Source organism: Microtus ochrogaster, linkage group LG3, assembly GCF_000317375.1.
Source record: "Microtus ochrogaster isolate Prairie Vole_2 linkage group LG3, MicOch1.0, whole genome shotgun sequence".
In the NCBI taxonomy this organism is placed as follows: domain Eukaryota; kingdom Metazoa; phylum Chordata; class Mammalia; order Rodentia; family Cricetidae; genus Microtus; species Microtus ochrogaster.
Window position 1 is genome coordinate 47502518 of NC_022029.1, and position 22195 is coordinate 47524712.

General features: G+C 41.2%; 2 protein-coding genes and 1 pseudogene across 5 annotated transcripts in view; 1 reads left to right on the forward strand and 2 right to left on the reverse strand.

The window, feature by feature from the left end:
• LOC101995573 (protein FAM228B) overlaps positions 1-12306 on the reverse strand; it is a 42102-nt gene extending 29796 nt beyond the window's left edge. For 2 of the 4 annotated variants that reach the window (XM_026786019.1, XM_013351381.2), the window contains exons 1-8: positions 11995-12239; positions 11472-11603; positions 5957-6025; positions 4647-4838; positions 4006-4086; positions 2149-2236; positions 1906-2062; positions 1099-1206 (exon numbers count right to left, since the gene is read on the reverse strand). In XM_026786019.1, coding sequence (XP_026641820.1) covers positions 1099-1206; positions 1906-2062; positions 2149-2236; positions 4006-4086; positions 4647-4838; positions 5957-6025; positions 11472-11570 — 794 coding nt within the window. In that variant the 5' untranslated portion in view covers positions 11571-11603; positions 11995-12239. Of the gene's footprint in view, positions 1-1098; positions 1207-1905; positions 2063-2148; positions 2237-4005; positions 4087-4646; positions 4839-5956; positions 6026-11471; positions 11604-11994; positions 12240-12263 lie in introns of those variants that run through there. The other 2 variants (XM_013351380.2, XM_026786020.1) reach the window with 2 other exon arrangements.
• A 938-nt stretch (positions 12307-13244) lies between these two features.
• Positions 13245-21468, forward strand: Pfn4 (profilin family member 4). The gene is made up of 4 exons (XM_005360880.3): positions 13245-13361; positions 17426-17563; positions 18452-18557; positions 21440-21468. Exons 1-4 carry the CDS (start codon positions 13245-13247, stop codon positions 21466-21468), a joined length of 390 nt encoding a protein of 129 aa, XP_005360937.1.
• LOC106144156 lies at positions 16826-17091 on the reverse strand (annotated as a pseudogene).
• Positions 21469-22195: the final 727 nt, after the last annotated feature.

Here is a 22195-nt window from a genome sequence, read left to right on the forward strand (position 1 = left end):
CACACACACACACACACAACTCAAATAAAATCAGCAGTAGAACTATGATGGAGGAGGGTCATCTGTCTATGTGTTACTCTCATTGGTTAATAAAGAAACTGCCTTGGCTTTTTGATAGGGCAGGATTTAGATAAGTGGAGTAGACAGAACAGAATGCTGGGAAGAAGGGAAGTGAAGCCAGATGCCATGGAGCCAGCCGCCAGGTCAGACATGCTGAATCTTTCCCCGGTAAGCCACCAGCTCGTGGTGCTACACAGATTACTAAATATGAGTTAAAGCAAGACGTGAGAATTAGCCAAGAAAAGGCTAGATACAATGGGCCAGGCAGTGTTTAAAAGAACACAATTTGTGTGTTGTTATTTCGGGTGTAAAGCTAACCATGTGGGAGCCAAGCATGACGAAAAGCAGGCCTACTCACATCATTGCTACAGAACTATGCCACATGGTAACGTAATGTTTACCATTCCAGAAAAATGACAAACTGTTTCCCAAAGTTTCTGCACTATTTTCAACTCCCTCTAGTAATGATGATGGATTCTATTATTTTTAATCAGATTATAATTAGTTACCTTTTTCTATAACTATGTGGAGAAATCTCTAGCCACACACCATTTTCTCAGGAGGATCTTGCTACGTAGCCCAGGCTGTATTTAAAATTAAGATCTTCCTGCTTCAGCCTCTCAAGTACTGGAATACAGGTGTGTACTACCACCCAGCTCTTTTGTGTGTGAAACCTCTCATTTTTAACTAATCAGTACCTAATAACTTAGTTCCCATGTTGCACACATAGTTCTATGAATTACTTCCCTGCTGTATGTTTTCACTCTGGTGCAGGTATTTTTTCTGACTATACCTGCCAAAACTAGTCTCAGTCTAAAATTCTCATAACTTTAGTACAAGTTGTTAACCACCTCAGCCCCATTTTTGTACTTGCTGCTTCTGTGCTATTTGTTCCTTTAAACAAAGAAAAGTCTCCTTACCCTGACATTGTGTGAGGCCTTGGCACTAACTCAAGCAATCTGAAAGGCTGGTAGAGAAGGCAACACAGCTACACATCTTAAATGAAAGGAGAGCAAAGTTATAAAACAAGAGGCTTACTTGTAACTGACTGCCTTTTCTTTCTCCTGGAATTCCAGAATATCAGGCACCCTTCTCAGTGGATTCAAATCAAAACTACCAGCATTAAAATTCACCTTTACTTTGACCCTTTAACAAGAAAGCATGTGTCAGGACATTGCGAAACAGTGCTCATTTGCATTTAAGCTTTAATTATCATTAGATACTGACTGCTATAAATATGGTCCAAAATAGCATCACTTGACACTGCTATACTTTCTCAATGATACTAGTTGTTTAAGAGCTTCTGATACCATAATGGAGAATGACGTGATGTTTGCTGAGAACCAAGAGTAGGCAGGCAAAGTTGAACCCTTCCCTCTAATCCTTGGGAGTTTACACTTTAATGTAGAAAGAAGTCATAAAGTCAGATGTAGTAGAACAGGCCTGTATTCTCAGCCCTTGGGAGGCAGAGGCAAGAAGACTGCCACAAATAGGGCAGCCATAGGAGATAAACACAATGATGACAGCAGACAAATGGTACATGAGAAATATTTGAAGTAATAATGGTCTAGATTCTCCCTCAAAATTAATGAAATATGTATACTGATAAAAATGAAAATTTCAGAGGACTCTAAGAGGAAAAACTAAGCTTAGATACCTCATAGCCTACCCAACAAAAGCCAAAATTGGAGAATCCTGATAGAACTCAAGAAACACATCACATATGGAGGAACAATAAATTACAGCAGACTTCATTTTCAAAATCATTACTGAAACAGATCACTATCTCAAGAAAGAATTTTCAAAGTCCAGGAAGCCCACAACTTCTATTACATCAATTATTACCTGCTCTTTTTACAAAATTCACTCTCTATATATCTCATGGGCACTTTAAGCCATTCATTTGGAGTCATGCATTGCCTTGAATTAGAAATACTCGGGAACCTGGACTGCAATTGGGCCTTCTCGATCTCTTTAAATTCTTTCATTGTATAGATTTTGCCTGCAAGAAAATTAGCAACCTAAATCAGCATGCTTAAATACAACTGCCTTCGCTGTCAGGCTAGGAGTCGCCTAAGAGTTACGTACCAGTCTCACACTGAAGAAGAGTTCGCTTCTCATCATCCTTGTCATATTGAGCTTTCTTCAAAGGGTCACGAACTGGCGGCATGATAACCTACAAGAGAAGCACTTCTTCGAGGCCTGGGCTGCAGGCCTGAGTATCAGCATGCAGTCCACCCTACACACCCATATGTTTTCACGCCAGAAGAGTCAAGACATGGAACCTATTAACATAGACCCATTATATGTAACACATTCAAAAGAGATGGGTTCTCTGACACTCTTCTTATGAGTGTCTTCTTATGAGACAGCTTTGAGGGCCTGTCTGCATGTCCCACCCTGCTCTGTTCTAATGCCTCCCTAGGAGTCTCGTTCACTCGCCTCCCATCTGCACTGGTGGCTGTCTTGTCAACCTGTCACAAGTTAGGATCACCTGGGAGTAGGGAACCTTAACTGAGAAAATGCTCCCCTTCCCCTTTCGCTTGCTCATTACTGCTGCCCCTGTCCGTGGGAAAGTCTGACGTCTGCTGGTCTGCTGACACACCCGGCTCCGACACTGCCCTTCATTCTGGCTGCTTGTGCACATGCTGTCCCTCCACGGCTACAGAACTCTTTCCTGTTTCTTTTTACCGTCATCGGTATCTAAGGCACATGTGTGGGAACAGATAAAATAACTTCCGGGTCACAAACCACTACAGAGATAAGCATCATAAAAATCGTTTGTAAGAGCAATACTCAGTCTGCAGGAAAATGACAACATTGCAAGGTGTGGTAAATGACTAGAGACTCATTTATGCCCTGCTGCTCATAGGTGGGTGAATCGACAAATAACCTATTTGTGCTACACTGCCTCACACAACAGCAGGGGAGATGGATTTCATTAGGAGACAGTGGCTCAGTGGTAGAATGAATGCTTTATATATAGAAAGAAACACAAACATTTGGTTAACACCAACTAGTTTTAAATAGATAAAGAAGTCCAGAAAGGTAAATAAAAATGTTAATGAGTTTGTTTTGGGAAGTGGAAATGTTGTGATATTTTGTTTGTGTTCTGACAAATATCTGACCCCTGGTTTTTATTATCAAGATTAATTACGATCCTATACACTGTGAATATGTGTTGTTCTCACTGGTTAATAAATAAAGCTCCTTTGGCCTATGGCAAAGCAGGAGAGACCCAGGTGGGAAATCCAAGCAGAGAAACAGGTGAAGAAGGGCAGAGCCAGGGTAACACCAGCAGCATCCAATGAACAAATGCCAACAGACAATACTTAGATTAATAGAAATGGGTTAATTTAAATATAAGAGCTAGCAAGAAATAAGCCTGTGCCATCGGCCCAACATTTATAATTAATTCTAAGCCTTCAAGTGGTTACTCAAGAAACTAGCAGGCAGGGGAGAAACTTCCAGTTACATGGATTATTTTATTTTATTTATATTCTGAATTTAAAGTTAGTTTTCTCATTTATTATAAGAACTCATCAGATCTTTAATCCCAGCACTAGAGAGGCAGAGGCAGACGGTTCTCTGTGAGGCCAGCCAGGTCTACATAGTGAGTTCCAGAACAGCCAACACTACATAAAGAGACCCTGTCTCAAAATACAAACAAAACAAAAGAATGTATTACTTCTGTAACAAAACCTAAAGTCTTTGAAAATATTTAAACATTTCCTATTACTCAATTATTATACAACATTTTCATACTTTCTGAGATTAATTCATCGTTGGCCTTTGGGTTATTTATTCCTTTTCTAAAATACTAGGTAGGAAACTACTAACAATGCTACTGAACTTTAAGAACTCACTCAAGGACAAGCAACACCTATGTTAAGGACACTTACAACAACCACATACATACCACCATGGTTAAAAAAACCTGCCTACCTTCAGAAAATTGGGGTCCTCTTTGTTCATATAAAAAGGGTCATATTCTTTTGGATCATAATGCTCTATAAACACATTTTCCTATAGGAAGGAAATAAAACTGCACATAAGAAAGAGGTACACAATTAACTTTGAGGATAACAGAAGTCAAAAATTTAACAGTTTGTATCCCTGTTCTCAGTCATAAGGGACAAACCTGAGGCACTGAGCTACAGTTCCAGCCCTACAAAGTTCCAGTCTTATGCTTGAGAATAGCACCAATGCATCAATGCCATCTCTTCATGCACATGACAGTTCAGTGGGTAAAGTCCTGCCACCAGACTGATGGCCTCAGTGCAATCCCTTGAACTAATACAGTAGGAAGAGAACTCTGACTTCCAAGAGCTCATCACACACACACACACACACACACACACACACACACACACACACACACACACACAGAGACACAGAGAGAGAGAGGGAGAGAGAGAGAGAGAGAAATAAATAAAATTTAATTTTTTAAAAGACTATATTGTTTATATCAGAGTATTGGTTGTACATAAATAGAAGAGGAAGAGGCAGGACTCTGGATGAGCCAGTGAGCAAAGATAAACATAATTTTTAAACCACTATAAAAGTACAAAATCACCCCTTAGTACCTTCTTATTAACATATCTCAAAAAATTCTCTAATTCTTGTCGTCTCCTCTTTTTAATCTTCTTATGTGAAGAAACTTTTTCTCTAATTTTCTTCTGTAGAGGATCTTCCACACGCTCAACCCATTTTTTATACAACATTTCTTTTCTTCTTTCATTTAAGAATTCATAATGATTTAAATACTTGTCTAATTCCTAGTAAACAGTGACAGAAAGAAAAAAATTATCCTGAAGCTTTTATCTCCTAAAATTTTATAAAACTTAAACTTCATAGCTTAAATTATTCTTGAGGATAATCCACCATTGGGGGCTGGAGAGATGGCTCAGTGGTTAAGAGCACTGGCCACTCTTCCAGAGGCCCAGAGTTCAATTCTCAGCTACCACATTGGTGGCTTACTACCATCTATAATGGGACCTGATGCTCTCTTCTGGTATACAGGTATACACAGCACTCATAGCTAAATAAATAAATAAACAATAAACAAACAAATAAACAAACAAACAAACAAATAAATAAATAAATAAATAAGGCTTCCATCATTTGGCACACACTGCCAAAAACAAGGATACATGGATAATGGAGGCACATGCCCACCCTCTTGATAATTAAATATGCTGGGTCAGTGAGATGACTTAGCAGGTGAAGAAGTTTGTCCCTTAAGCCTGGCAACCTGTGACCCCAAAACCCATATAATTAATGGTAAAGAAGAGAACCAATTCTGTAAAGTTGTCCTATGACTTCCACATGTGTGTCCACACATATATGTGTATACACACATATACAATAATAATAAATAAAAATTGTATTTAAGCTGGGCAGAGGTGGTGCATGCCTTTAATCCTAACACTTGGGATGCAGAGGCCAGTCAGATTTCTGAGCTTGAGGCTAGCCAGATATACAGAGCAAGTTCCAGGATAGCTAGGTCTACACAGAAAAACCTGGTCTCAAAAAAAAAAGTTTTATTTAAATTAAAATAGATCAAATATACCACACAGTGGGAGGAGAGAAAATATAGCAACTTTGCATACATTATAAGTGAAGTCATTCTAGCAAAATTATTTTATGACATGTATGTGTGTGGGCAGGTATACTCACCTGTACAACACTAAAGAAAGTCCCCCAAAGCACAGGAGATTGGCAGTCATTAAAACACTCTCAGAGATGTGTTCCACTTAATCTCAATTGCTAATGAGTGTTTTTAATTCTATTTTCTAATTATTTAAAACCTCAAGTTTTACTCAAAGTTTTTAAGTAGAAACTACATGGAAATGAAAAAAAATTATCTAAGATGCATTTTGTAGCTAATTCTTACCTTTATTACATAATTTTCTCTGTATAAAATTGATTGAACAGCTGCATCAGTATCTTCTTTAGCTAAAGCCTAAAAGAACAGAATTAGTCCAAAAATCAAATCTTGAACAATCATTAGCATTATCTGAGCTTATTATATTTTTATATGAAAGGCATATCCCTGAAACATTCTCTGTAAATCCAATGTTTCTTTATCACTAAGCGCTTTCTCAAAAACTCTTTTGATCTTTCTGCTCTTGGTTACAGCTCATTCTAGGGCAAAAAATAATTGACCTCACAGGCGTTTTGAGTCCCAGAACCATCAAATGACTTCCCCACATCTCTGGCAAATGTTTTTACCTTTCTAGGTAAAGACAGACATGCACAGGCTCTACTTGACAGACTAATCTCTCTGTATGTCTAATGGAAGACTATGAGTTTAGCACACCTTAGGCAAACCTAATCCTAGAAAAAAGTAACTGAAATAAAACAACACAAGGTCAAAGAAATGGCTTCATTACACTTCCTGGTCCTATTCTTACTCTTTTATAATGAATTTACCTATTGATTTGACTTTGAAAATTGCTTTTTAAAAACGAAAATGTAAAGCCTGGCATGGTGGCACACATCTTTAATCCCAGCACTCAGGAGGCAGGCAGACCTCTGAGTTCCAGGACAACCGGGGCTACACAGAGAAACTCTGTCTTGAAGAATCCAATCCATCAATAAACAAACGAACAAATACTAAAATGTAAAGACTGTGGATAGTATGAATCATGGGTCATATTTTTTATCCACAAACTTACAAATAAACATGAAATACAAAAGTATAATCAAATATATGGCTGGATCTTTATAAAATATAAGAATGGTGGATTGAGGGCTGTGGAGATGGCTCAGTGGTTAAGAGCTCTGCCTGCTCTTCCAAAGGTCCTGAGTTCAATTCCCAGCATCCACATGGTGGCTCACAACCATCTGTAATGAGATTTGGTGCCCTCTTCTGGCCTGCAGAAATACATGTGGGCAGAGCACTGTATACATAATAAATAAATAAATAAAATTAAAAAAAAAAGAATGGTGGATTGAAATAGAGACATTTTCTCTTAAAGTCTTCTTACATTGTTCTAAGACAGGATCTTAGTATGTAGCCCAGACTGGCCTGGACTCATTATATAGCCCTGGCTGACCTCAAACTACTACCAATCCATTCCTTGTCTTGGTCTCCCAAATGCTGGGATTACAGGCCTGTGTATGTTTCTTTAATTAATTTTCCATAACAATCTACCAGCTTGATAGACTGAAACATTTTTTTCTCAAAGGCAATACAGACATACATATAATTAAAATAAATACATTTATTATTAATGAAGACCTTGTAATCACCTAATAAATTTATGTATTTTTGTGTGGGCTTGGTGGGCTTTTTGTTGTTGTTCATTTTGAGACAGGGAATCAATCACTTTATAGCCCTGGCTATTCTAAAACTCACTATGTAGACCAGATTACCCTCAAATTCAGAGATCTGCCTACCTCTCTGACTCCTGAGTACTGGGTTTAAAGTTGTGTGCCACCAAACATAACTGAACCACAATACAAACTCAAATATGTATCTACTATTTTGTGTGTAATAGAGTCTGACTATGTATTCCAGCCTAGCCTAAAACTTGCTCAGGAGTATTAGACTTGTGATCCTCCTGCCTCAACTTTCCAAGTGCAAGGATTACATATGTGAACCAATATCCTTGGTTTCAGAATTCATTTTCTTTCCTCCTTTTGCACAGACAAACAAAACAAAACAACACAAAATCAGCAATCTGAAGGCCCTGGAGAGTGGTCCAAAGTACACACACAGCCCCATCCCTTCATGCCCGACTTATTTCAGCCAGAGCTAACGGAGGTAGCAAAAACTCCCATGCGCGCAGTCTTACTGATTGGTAACTATGGAAGACGTTTTCCTTAGCAGTGCTGGAGATTAAGCTTGTGCAAGCTAGGCAAGTGCTCTATCACTGAACCACATCCTCAGGCCCAACCATGATGAGAAGAGAGAGGAAAGGAGACATCTCTAAGAGGGTCACAGAAAGAGTGCCGCAAAGTCCACAAAAGGGCTGGCCAAATCTCCAGTAAGCGCTTGCCCTCTCTGTGGACCAGACTCTATGCAGTAAAACCAAAGCTTAAGAAAAGCAGAGTGGCTTCACCTGCTGCCAACTGGAAGACAAAATTTGGAGCCTGAACTCAGCAAAGTTAAGCGTCTGGGAAGGTTAATATTCCTCATAATGACATAAAAGAATCAAGGTCCTCTAAAATGCATCATTCATACTGCCTAAAATAGACACAGAGGAAAAGGAAAATGTGACCCACACTTAAGAAAAACATCAGCACTACTAGGACGGTCCATTTGTTGAAACTGAAATATAAAGCCTTTGGGGGTGTGGGCATGGTACACATGCCCTAATTCCAGTTATTCCAGTTTCTTGTGAGGTTGAAGCAGGAAGAGAAAGAGTTAAAAGTCAGGCTACACTATATAGTAAAGTCCTATCTAAAAGAAAAAAAAGAGATTTTGGAATGGGTAAAAATATGCTAAAAAATGAAAGGACAAACTTAGCAAACAAACAGAAGCAAGAAAAGTGGAAAAATCCAGTTCTTACGTTTTATTTTTTTTTCAGCTCTTATGTTTTAAAAAGACACAAATTTCAGTGAGTTTAACAGCAGATTGAAGATGACATAAACAAGAATTATGACATAAACAAGATGGTATAGCATTAGAAGTAATTCACTTCAGACCTAGGCTTAGTGACACATGTCTGGAAACCCAGGCTGCAGAAGGTTGAGGCAGGAGCACTGGAGTTTGAGAACAGCATGGACAACACAGAGACTTGTCAGAGAGACAGAAGTGGGGGTGTGAGGAGCGAAGGAAGGAAATAGTACTTGAAAGAAGAAGGGCATTTTCACAAACTGTAAGCCCACAAATACATGAAGTTCAATAAACTCCAAATAGTGGAGAAACTGAAGCCTTCACATACTGCTGAGACTATAAATGGTTTTTTTTGTTTTGTTTTGTTTTTTGTTTTTCGAGACAGGGTTTCTCTGTGGTTTTGGAGCCTGTCCTGGAACTAGCTCTTGTAGACCAGGCTGGTCTCGAACTCACAGAGATCCGCCTGTCTCTGCCTCCCAAGTGCTGGGATTAAAGGCGTGCGCCACCACCGCCCGGCTTGAGACTATAAATGGTACAGCTGTCCTGGGAATCTCTGCTGGTTTCCCAAAACGTTAGGGACAGAGTTATTTGACTCAGCAAATCCAATCCTATGTTACAAAAGAACTGAAAACAGGTTCAAACTAAAAGTCGTATACAAAAGTTCATGAGAACAATGTTCATAACAACAAAACACTAGAAACAATTCAAATGTTCAGCACCTGATGAAATAAAATGTGGCATCCAAGCACTGAGATAGTATTTGGTCGTGAAAAGAAGGACGTAGGAGGCTGGGCAGTGGTGGTTCACGCCTTTAATCCCAGCATTCAGGGGGCAGATTTTTGTGAGTTCAAGGCCTGCCTGGTCTACAAGAGCTAGTGCCAGGACAGGCTCCAAAGCTATAGAGAAACCCTGTCTTGAAAAACAAAAAAAACAAAACAAAAAAAAATAACAAAAAAGAAGGAAAGAAAGAAAGGAAGGAAGGAAGGAAGGAAGGAAGGAAGGAAGAAAGAAAGAAAGAAAGAAAGAAAGAAAGAAAGAAAGAAAGAAAGAAGAAAAAAGGGCGTAGGAACTAAAGAGAAAGTTTGGTGAAGAGTGCTTGTTCCTCTTCCAGAGGACCAGAATGAGGTCAGGTCAGTTCTCAGCCCCACATTAGGTAACTTACAACCATCATAATTCTAGCTCCAAGGGACCCAACACCCCCTTCTGACATATACAAACACCTGTACACACACACATAAAAAACTGTTTAAAAAGCATGAGTGCATGGTTGAACTTTGAAAACATTATTCCAAGGGAAAGAAGCCAGTCACAAAGGACCACATATTATGTATGACTCATTTGTATAAATGCCTAGGATAGGCAAATCCACAGAAATAGAAAGTAGATTACTGTTACCAACAACTAGAGGGCAAAGAGAATGAGGAGCAACTGCAGAAGGAAATAGCTTCTTCTTAGGAATGATGAAAATATTCTAGAATTAAGAGAGTAGAAGACACAAAGCCTTGTGAAAAAAACTGAAAGGATACTTAATTGTACACTTTAAAGGATTGTTATGATCTATAAATTATATCTCAATATTAAAATTTCAATAATAACCTAATTCTACAAAGGACAAAATATTTGAACAAACTTCGCCAAAGAAGATAAATAGCAAGCAAAGATGTCTTAATGACTAATTAGGTTGATAGTCTTTTAACTATACAATAAAACTTAAGACTATACTAATGTTGGATAGAACATGAAAAAAGCTGTAACTATCCTATGCTGCTAATGGGAATGTAAAACAACAACTTTGGGAAATAGTTTGACAGCTTCGTAAAAAGTTAATTTACCTCACAACTAAACGTTACCCAAGGAAAATGAAAAATGTCCATACCATGTCATGAATGTGAATGCTTAGAAGAGCTTTATTATTTATTTATTTTTTTTTATTTTTTATTTATTTATTTATTTGTTTGTTTATTTATGGCTTTCCTGGAACTCTGTAGACCAGGCTGGCCTTGAACTCACAAAGATCCGCCTGCCTCTGCCTCTTCAGTGCTAGGATTAAAGGCGTGCGCCACCACTGCCCAGTTGGAAAAGCTCTTAATTGCTTCCGATTGGAAACAACCCAAATGCCCATCAATAAGACGGACCAATTGGTGCATAGTCATTGAGGAGACAGCCAGTGGCTAAGAGGAGCACTGGAATAGTTAGCGATGCGTACAACAGCATGGAGGAACCGAAAAACAGTGTTAAGTGAAAGCAGCCAGATAAAAGGATGACGTAAGAGCCAGGCATGGTGGCGCAGGCCTTTAACCTCAACACTCAGGAGGAAGAGACAGGTGGATCTTTTAGTTGGCGACCAGCCTGTTTTACAGAATGAGTTCCAGGACATCTGTCTCAAAAAAAAAAAAAAAAAAACATGTAAGTTTTCCTTGCATAAAACTTTTTAAGTCAGCGTGGTTACAGGAAATGTGGGAAATGTGGGGGGGGGCACTGCAAAAGAACATGAGGAAACTGGGAATATTGAATATATTTGTTATTTTGATGTGTAACAATGGTTTCGGGAGCACATACATGCCAAAACTTAGCAAATTATGCACTTTAAATGTATTTATTTAAATGTATTTATTTATTGTATACCAATTATACCTTAACAAAACTATTTGGAAAAATATATTCAAATCCCAGTGAATATTTAACAGCTTTCCTATATTAGAAAAAGATTTATAAATCAGTGGCTTGTGATTCTACTTTAAGCAGCTCTCCACTGAGGAGCAAAGGAGTAGAACAGGAAAGAAAAAGGCTAAAGTTAGTACAAGACCCCTCTCTAAGCAAAGACCTCAAAAGTCATACACTATACCTCCATAAAAGAAAGCGACTGTGGTTCCAACCATTCTTTGGAGCTCTTGCGCTTAGGAAGTGTGCCCGTTACCAGATCATCTTGGTTCCCAATTTTCATTGTGGTCACCAAGTAACAGGGTCCCTAGAAAAGCTAAAACAGCGTTTACTTTTTAATTAAAATTCACAATAGTTTTCTTTTCTATTTAATAATCAACACTCGTGACCTTGGGCACCCGTGGAATGAGTCTTCGAAAACGGACCATCTTGTTTCCCTTCCGGTTGCCATGAAACAGGGGACTTTTGGAGACCTCATGGCTACGGGTCATCTGACCAGCCTCTAGGAATCTCATCCCCAGCAGTTCCCTAAATCTGATAAAACTACTGGGGCACAAATGAGCTCTTGGAGAAGAAAGGGAATTTTGGACGAAATTCGGGTCTTCAAGCTCCAAGAGGCTCCAAGCCCTCCCCAGGGTCTGCATGTGTGGGGAAAGGGGACTTTGGAGGTTGTCCCCACGGTGGATCCAGGCACCAGGCTCGCTCACCAGGGAGTAGAGCCCGCGAGGCCCGGTCCCCGCTCCGCCCGCTGACGCAGATCGTGTGCGCGAGGCCGCCAGGCCGTGCAGGCCTCGACCAGGCCCTTCGGCCCCCTCTGGCAGCAGGCAGAGCTTTCGGCTCTCCGGCAGCACAGTGCGCCCGCGGCCCCAGCCCGAGACGGTGGCTTCAGAACGCGCGAACGTTAGGGCCTCGGTCTCCTGGACGCGGCCCCACGCGCCCCACGGCCACGAGAGGCGACAAGAGCGCGCGCGCTCACCTAGTCGAGCAGCATCGAGCACCGCGGCCCGCAAACCTGAGCGGGGGCCGGCCTCGCGCTAACAGGCAGCTGCCACAGCCAATCCGCTTTCGTCCGTGCCCTTAGGTTCCGCCCATGCCCCTAGGCTCCGCCCATGCCCGCCCCTGGCGGAGCTTTGACTCCCCAGTAGCGCTGGTACCCGGTGTTTAGCTCCCATTCCCCAGGACTTCGGATTCGGTTAGGCTGCTCGCACGCCCTCAGTCGCCTCTCCGAAGGGAGCGGCAAGAGAGGGGCCATCTCCATGCTAGGTCCTTGGTGAACGAGCGTTTGTGGCGGTTGACTCTGATGGCGGTCCATGGTCAGGAAATGTAGCCCTAAAGGACATCCAAGGTGGTGGTAGAGCTCGGGGTCTATTGTCCAGTGTCTGTCTCCAGCGTTGATGCTGGTCAAGGAGGAATGAAAGGAGGATCTTATTTAACTCGGTTGTTTTCCTCAGTCCACGGCTATGACGTTCTTTGGGTAGCTGGTTGCTTCTTTTTGTTTTTACTTTATTTGATTTTTATTTATTTACTTGTTCATTTCTGCGGGTCTGAGGATTGAACCGAGGACTTTACATTTCCCTCTCTACCATGGAGAGACAGGGTCTCTCTGGCCTTGAACTTGTAGCCTTCCTGCCGCTAGAGTACCTGTGATGATAGGCATGGATTTGTGTCTTTAAACCCCAGGTAATTCTTATGTAAATTATTTCATAGCTAAAAATGTTGAGGCTCTGATTTTTTTTCTTCAAATTCCTCTTAATAAGCCATTCTATGAACTCTGGTTTTCCATGGTGTTTTGTTGTTTAATTCTGAGTATTGGTGAACACTGGATGACAGACCACCAATGTCACTCTTCCAACGTTTTAAAGGTCACCCACTGATACTAAAATTGAAGCATCTGAGGCACTTACATGCTCATACTTGGAGGCTTCAACTGCAGTTCCTGGTTCAGAGCTGAGGAAGCATGAGTCACTTACAAAACTTACTGTTAGACACCTTGCTGGGGACAAAGCACGTGGACAGTGCCGCCCTCATCAAACTCCAAGAAAGGAGCCTGTGTGTGACATCACCAGGATTTAGTGTAAGAGGAAAAAACTTTATAAAAAAATAACTTTCGGGGGCTGGAGAGATGGCTCAGCGGTTAAGAGCATTGCCTGCTCTTCCAAAGGTCCTGAGTTCAATTCCCAGCAACCACATGGTGGCTCACAACCATCTGAAATGAGATCTGATGCCCTCTTCTGGCCTGCAGGCAGACATACAAACAGAATATTGTATACATAATAAATAAATATTTAAAAAAAATAACTTTCTAGGTTAGCATCCAAAGTATTGTTTTTTTATCATGTCATCTTCAGATATGTGCTGTGAGTGGACAATGTAAAGAATATGAGCATGTTTCAACAATATCAGAATTTATTGAGTAATGATAAAGGAAAAGTCGTTTCCGTGGCATCCACTTGATATGCCTGCTTTCCTTGGCAACCATGACCTAGATGAACACAGGCTGTTTTGTTCCCATCTGAATTATTAATATCAATTCTTGGATCACACAATAATATGTGTGTGTACATATACATGCAACCATATATATGTATGTATGGTTCCAAATGGCAATAAATTGTTAAGAGATCACTGCAGAGTTCAAGGGTTCTCGTAAGTCCTGAAAAGAAGGGAAGTTAGTAGAAATATCATAGATATTTGACAATAGATATCGATAAATTAACAGAACCAGAGCCCCGAGAAAGAATCTGGAGAAACTTTGGTGAGTGGTTAGGCTCCTTCAGATCACAAGTTTGAGAGTAAAGCTGCAGAGCTGAGACAGCTCCAGGGGCAGAAGGGCAGGGCTGGGTCCAGATAGATCGGCAGACAGATGGACAGACAGGGCAGGTCCAGGTCAGTCGGCACCAATGCCACCTCCGTGCAAGTTGTTTGCTTCTCTGTGGAGTCCGGGGAAGGGAGTTACACCCTTGCCTTGGTCTGTTGTATATGATATTTCTTGGGCTTGGTCTTTCTGATATGGTTTTAATATGCCCATATGCCTCCACTTTCTCAGTTTACCCTCATAAATTTATAGAGGTGCAATCTTTCTCCCCTGGGAATAAGTCACTTTTCAGTCTGTGTTGCGTAGGTGGTACTGGACGGACGTGCTATTCCTGTGTCCATCCAGGTGAGGAGTCATCCTCCATCTTCAAATGGAGTCTCTTCGAACAAGAAACACTGAAAAACTGCTGTTTTACAAAGCATGGAGTAACATGGCAAGGCCCAGCCTGATCCCAACATGGTCATTACACCTTGTTTTCTTTCATTCCTGCCCGCAGTGCCCTTCTCTGTACCTTCTTCCGCTTCCGCTTGATTCCTTCCGTTTTCTTCTCGTGTCCTATTTCCCACCTTCTTTCAGAGGTCTATCTTCCCTCTTATGAGCCCCACAATTTTTTCACCTACAGACGCACACATCAGTAAATATATTCATACACATAATTGTAAAGATTTGTTTTTATTTTTATGTGTATGTTTACCTACCGTGTGTATGCAATGCCTACAGAGGCCAAAAGAGGGCTTCCGATCCCTTAACTAGAATTGTAGACGGTTGGTAGCCATAGTGTGGGTGGGCAGTGGGGAATAACCTGGGTCCTCTGCAAGTGCTCTTGCCTGCTGAGCTCTTTCTCCAGCCTCAACCACATCATTTTAAATCCACATTCTACATGTAAAAGAAAATGTGCTAATTGTCTCTCTGGGTCTGGTTTATTAACCCTTAACACAATGACTCCAACTGCAGCTATTTTCCTGCAAATGTCATTATTTCATTTTTCTTTTTTTTCCCCTCTGAAATAGATTCTCATTCATTGTGTAGGCCAGGCTGGCCTCAAACTACAGAGATCTGCTTGCCTCTGCCTCCCAAGTGCTAGGATTAAAGGTGTGTGTCACCATGTCCAGCAATGTCAATTTCTTTATGGCTGCATAAAATTACATTGTGTACGTATACCACTTTTTTTTTGTTTACTCTTATATTGGGCAGCATCTAGATAAGTTCTGTGTCCTGGCTATCGTGACTACTACTCCAGTGAACATGTACAATGTGCCTATCTCATCCTGACACGTTGAGTCAAAGTCCTTCACTTATTCATCCCCCAGAGTGGTGGGGCTAGGCCATGTGGTAATTCTAGGGGCAGTTTTTTGGGAAGGAACTTTCCATACTGATTTCCATAGTAGATGCCCAAGTTTGCATTCACACCAGCAATGAATTAAGAGCTGCTCTCATCTTTCCCCACATCCTTGCCAGCATCTCTTGTCATTTGTTTTCTTTTCTGTTTTTAAGAAGGTTCCATACAGCCCAGGCTAGCCTACAACGTGCTAGGTAACCAAAGATGACCTTGAACCTCCTGCCTCTACTTCCCAAGTGCTAGGAATATACTCATGGAGCGCCATGCCTGGTCTATAATGCTAGGGACTAAACCCAGAGCTTTGACATTCTCAGCAAGTGCTCTACCAATTGAGCTATATCCCTGCCCTCATTTGGATCTGTTTTCTTGATACTTATTATGACTGGCATATGGTATACTCTCAAAATGTATACATAGTGCCTTCAGGATTCAGAAGACTCATATCTCCTAGAACTGTAAGCCACCAGGTTGGTGCTGGGAATCAAATCTAGATCCGTCCTTTGCATGAGCAACAATTGCTCTTAACTACTGAGCCATCTCTCTAGAACTATTGTTACATATGTATATGTATATGTGTGTATATCTGTTTAGATGTGCATCTGAGTGCAGTGCTCTTGAGCCTAGAAGAGGGCTTCAGATCCTCTGGAGCTGGAGTTGTAGGCAGTTGTGAGCCACCTGACATGCACGTTTAGGAACTGAACTCCTGTACTTTGGAAGAGTAGCAGGTGCTCTTAAGTACTGAGCCATCTTTCCAAACCCTTAAAGCAGTTTTAATTTGCATTTATCTGATGGATGAATATTATTTTTTCAAGTATTTGACCTTTTGTGATTGATTGATTGATTGATTGATTGATTGATTGATTGATTGACTGACTGGGTGATTTGGGAATTTTAGTTTTGCAGTTCTTTTTTTTTTTTTAAGATTTATTTATTATGTGTATAGTGTTCTGTCTGAAGAGGGCGCCAGATCTCTTTACAGATGGTTGTGAATCACCACGTGGTTGCTGGGAATTGAACTCAGGATCTGGAAGAGCAGGCAGTGCTCTTAACCACTGAGCCATCTCTCCAGCCCGAGTTTTGCAGTTCTTTGTTTACCTTTGGTTCATAAATCTCTGTCCACTGTGTAGTTGGTGGTTCTTTCACATTTATGTTCCGTCACTTTGTTCTAGTATTGTTTCCTTTGCTGTGCATAAACTCTTTAATTTCTTGTGATCCCATTGGCAAATTCCCGAGGTTATTGCCTGTGCTATTGGAATCCTTTTCAGAAAATCCTTTCCTGTAGGTATGACTTTTAAACAAAAGAGCCTCTCTTTTCTTTTCTTTTCTTTTCTTTTCTTTTCTTTTCCCAAAATGTGTTTGTTGGGATGGTTCCACTCATCTCGAATCCGGTGCTTTTCATTGCTGCTTCCTCCTGAAGGAGCATCCTTCTGTCAGTCTTGCTTTCCCGCCTGTAGGCTGACAGAGGACAGTGGAGCAGCCGACACACAAGACTACCGTCTGTGCATAGCTAAAGACCGTGGTGATTCTATAGCATCCTGGGCACTTCACATCCATAAAGTAGGAACTGGGGCTCTGCACCAGGCGGTTTTTCTTGTGTTTCCTCTTTTCCTACTCTGGAGAGGGATGAAGGAGATCCTTTGCGAGAGTCATCACCACTGGAAAGCCAAAAAAGCCTTTTCTAGTACAAAGCCATTGGAAATGCTTTAGACTATGTTTAGACCACGTAGTCACTCACAATCAGTAATTCTGTAGTTGGAAGAGCAGCCATAGAAAGCAATAGGTATGGCTATCCTCTAATGCAAATTTATGAACAGTGGAACTTGGGGTTCATGTAATGGTGGCAGCTCACGAGTGCCTTTCTTTTGTCCAGTCATTTTTAAAAAGTGAAAACCATTCCCAGCCTTCAGATCATTTTAAAAGGTAGTCAACCAAATTTACCTGGCCAGTGGCCATGCTTCTTACCTGTCCTGTTTAACCTCTGCAGGTAATGCCAAGTGATGTTCGAACACTTGTGAATGGATTTGCCAAAAACCCACTGATAACCCGAAGGGAAGGCTTGTACTTCAAGGAAAAGGATTACAAATGTGTCCGGGCAGACAACTATTCTCTTTATGCTAAGAATGTAAGTATTCAAGATTCGATGACAGATGGGTAAAAATCTTAAGAATTTTACTTTGGTTTTCTTTATACCTCCTGATGCTCTCAGCAAAACATTACTTGTAGCCTTGAGTTGTTGAAATAGCACTCTAGTGCCAGGAAGTGTGTGTGTGTGTGTGTGTGTGTGTGTGTGTGTGTGTGTGTGTGAAGCTGTGAAGTGTGAAGATACTCATAGAGGCTGGGGATGGACATGAAGAGCAGGGACCTTGCCCAGAGCGTGCAAAGCTCCGGGCTTGGTCTCTAGCACTGAAGTGAATTAAAGAAGAAAAAAAGCACTTCTGTCCAAAAGTATTCTTAGCCAGATATCCCGGCTGTTAAAATATTCCCTCTGGACTCTGTCAGCTGAGCTACCTCTCCTGATACTGTTCATCCTCCAGTGCTATGACTTGCTTGTCTTGGGTCCTGAAACCCAGTGTGGGGACAGCGAGGGAACGGATACATACAGTAAAGCTAGGATCAGGTGGGGTGTTTACATACATTCCAAAGTTCATATACCTGTTAGGCACAAGAATGTTAAATCAGACGCAGAGGTAGGCAAGGAAAGGTTATTACTGGGCTATAGCCCAGAATACATAGTTAAAGGCTCTGGACTTGCAATGTTCCAACCTCTCCACAGTCAATATACTTTCCAGGAATTCTTCTTCACAATACGTGCAATATTAGTACAAAAAACCTGAAACTTTTCAGAAAATACTACTAAATTTCTCAAAATCATGGAAGATTAAAATACAAGTACAAAAATACAAAGAAGTCAGGAAAAAGGTTTTTTGTTTTGTTTTGAATGTGTCTGGGGTAACTCCTGGCCTTGTGGCTCAGAACAAAGCCAGAGCGTTCTATGTCCTTCCTCACCCAGGAGAACACTGGTGTGGTTGTTGTGAAGACCCATCTGTATCTTCTGGTGGCCACTTACACTGCAGGCATGTATCCTAGCGTCTGTGTGGAGGCCACAGAGAAGCTGGGTAAGTTTGCCTCCCACTGAGGCTTGAGACCCTACTCAGACTAGCCAGGGGAGAAAGGAGGAATTTATTGGAGAATCCGAGGATGACGCACACACACAGAGAAAGTGTTGAACACTGGGGAGCCTTGGGAAAGGCAAGTACCCTGGATGGGAACACTGCTCGACAGCTGGCAGTCTGTCTTGTCTCTGCTTCTTCGTGAGTCAGCTTTGCCCTGTCCCATTGCAAGGCAACTGCTTCCTTCCCTGGCTTGGCAGCACTCTGATTTGTGTCATGGTTTACCCCTACCCCCACCCCATGTCGGTAAGCTGTGCAAGAGAGATGCGCAGGGGAGCAGAGAGGAAGCAGGTTAAAAAGGAATGTTAGGGGCCCACCCTGGAGAGGTGGAGCTATCTTGGTGTGTAGTGCAGTCTCCTTCTTTGGTTTACAACAGGGGAAAATAAAAATTAAGATTTACTAGACAACTCTAGTGAGGTTTGAGCATAGCAAATGGTAAATGGCCTCTCGTGACTCTGTAGATGCCGTCCTAGCTGCCAGAAATGCATCCTGTCCTGCCCACGCCCCTCACATCTGGTTGGTACACTCCTCATCGTCACTGAGGGTCCGGGCAGATCTGGATGCCTCTTCCACTGTGCTGTGTATTTTATGCACACCACTGCTGTTATTCCCATTGGAACTCTTTGTTGATGTGGACTACAAACCCACTGCAGCAATGCCATCTTGATCCCCCCCAATCTGAGATCTAGCACAGTACATGATTTTGAGTAGGAAATTACTGTATGTTTGATAAATGGAGATGCGAATGACTTCTACCTAACAAACCCAGGGCAGTGCCAGTGAACTAATCTCAAATGAATGGGTGAGAAGTTAAGTCCTAGAAAAGGAGGCCCAGTTTCAGCAGAGTAGGAGCAGAAACCAGACAGAGACCTATAATTTGAGCTAATATATCTCATTAAAATATCTATAATGAAAGTAGGAAGGCAGGCCGCTAGGTTTTCAATAAACCAGGCTTTATTCTATTGGCTCAGAACCAAGCTAATTCCATAGGGAAGGTCAGAAAGTTCCCTGGCTTCATTGTAATGAAGATTCTCTGACTATTTATTTATTTATTTATTTATTTATTTATTTATTTATTTATTCATTCATTCACTCACTCAAGGCCACAAAAGACTCCAAAAAATAATGCAGCTGGCACAGCACCAGTTAGAACCCACTGTGATGTTAGAAGAGTTTGGATAGCCTAAGGGGTGGGTCAGGCTGCTACCATCAGCTGACTTAACTGTGCTTCCTTCATTACTATGGCTCTCTCTCCCTCCTCTCCTCCAGCCTTCTCTCTCTCTGATATAGGGTTGCACTGTGTACCTCAGACTGGGATCAAACTTGCAATCTTCCTGCTTTAGCCCACTAAATTCTGGGATTACAGGCATGTGTTAGTATGCCTCCAATTGTGCTTTTCTCTATTAAAAAATATGTGATTATTGCAGAAGATTTGAGAAATAAAGAATCAAGGTGATTAATTTTTTTTAACCTCTGGATGTAGACCATTCACCTGTATTTAATCCGCAGCACATAGGAGGAGTGGGCAGATCTCTGTGAGTTCACGGCTAGAATAATCTGTATAGCTAGTTTCAAGCCAGCCAGAGTTATATGGTGAAACCCTGTTTCAATTGTTTTTTAAATATGGAAGATTCCAACAGCATGACGTAATAGCAACTTTAAGGAGTCAATAGGCAGACAACCCTGTATTACTCCACACAATAAGTCAGGTTTATTTTTAAACAACTATATTGGCAAATTGTGTGTGTCAGTAAAATGTTAGGATCACTAATTCTAAATTATCAGTTTTTAAAAGTTAATATAAAATTATTAAAGAACTGTAATTATTCCTTAAACTTCCTGTGACTTAACCTCAAGTGGAAAACCAAATGCCCTGGCTTCTTCACATGAGACTTGTTTCTCTCTCTTAACTAAACCCACATGTATGTAAGAATCTAGGCTCTGTGTTTTGTCATCTACATGGAAAGAAACGATGGTTCATGGTTTGGGTATTTTTTTTATTCTCATTAGAATATCATCTAAGACCAGTCCTATAAAACAGAAGAATATAAAATAATTCATTTTTCTGAATTTGCCTGGCAGTAATTCTTATAATAAGTTAAATTTTTAAAGGCCTTACTTTTTTTATTTGTTTTCGGTTTTTTGGTGTTGTTTGTTTTGTTGGTTTTTTTTTTTTTGAGACAATGTCTTGCTATGTAGTACTGACTGGCCTAGAACTCAACATGCATATTAAACTGGCCATGAACTTGCTTCTTCTAAGACCCAAGTAGTGGGATTGCAAGAGCGTGCCACCATATCTGACTAAAATTCAATTGTCAGTACAATCCTGGTCTCCCCCTCTCTCTATCTGTCATGGTTGCAGTAGAGCCATGGTTCTCAACCTTTGGGGGCTCAAGCAACCTTCCACAGGTTAAGAAAACAAGTATAATTTTTGCTGAGTGGAAAACAGTCCTCAAATTTTTCTTATTAACAGATAATGTTTTTTTAATGAAGGAGCAGGCAGCAGGCTGTACTGTTCCCTGAGCCCTCCCCCACCCATCTTCCCTTGACAGTTGTGTGTGCCATCATTCTCTCCAGAGCAGCTCAAATGGCCTGTCACTATGGAGTAGAACCGAAGATTGCATACATCTGACTCCCCTGCTAGGCACAGACCTCCACAAGAACAAGGCCTGTGTTTTATCCATCCTGTCTGTCATCCTTGTAACTCCAGTACGTGGCATGGCACCAGCACGTGGTATTCAGCCAACGCTGCTTATTGAGAAATGAATGAATTACATTGTAATGTCAGTTCACACTCACAAATTATCAATGTGCTGGGTTTCTTTCAGGAGACTATCTAAGAAAGAAAGGAAGCTAAAGCGGTGGACAACTAGTGAAGACAACTTTATTATTTTGAAAGAAAGTACAGACCCTTAAGAAAAAGTATTTTGTGCTGAAAAACACTGAGTGGAAGAAAAAACAAAGACTGAGTTAAAAAACATTTTTCTTATTTCAAGTGTTCATCATCTCTCACTGGAAGGACCTGACCAGCTCGTTCCTTTTCCTTAAGCATTGGTCACTGACTTGAAACCCGAGTGCATTAACAATTTTCCATAGGACAAGTCTGCTGGGAGTCTCGCCTCCAAGTCCCCACACATCCTGCCAGATATTCCAAGAATACAGGCCCTAGTCTCCCCGTGTGTGGGCCTCACGCACATCGAAGTCAGAGGAGAGCTGTGGAGTCAGTTCTCCTCGTCCACCATGTGAATAGTGGGACAGGGACCTGGGTCGTGAGGGCTGCTGGCAAGTGAGCCCACTGAGCCCTCTCACCAGTGTCCCTGACCACTCTGTACCCAGGCCGTGTCAGTGTCAAACCGCCTTAAAAATTAAAGTATTGCTTAGAAAATCCTCTCATCTTCAAGTTTTATCTCACAACCTTTCTAAGAGCTTCCTGCCAATGCCAGCCGTCCAATGAGCATAGGTCCTAAGGGTCACCCATTTGTTCTTCGTTGTCAACTTTCCCACTGAAACCATTCATCCGTGTGCTTGGTTTGTGAAAGAGATAAGTTCAAAATTCATCTCTTTCCTGTTGAGCAGCCTACCAA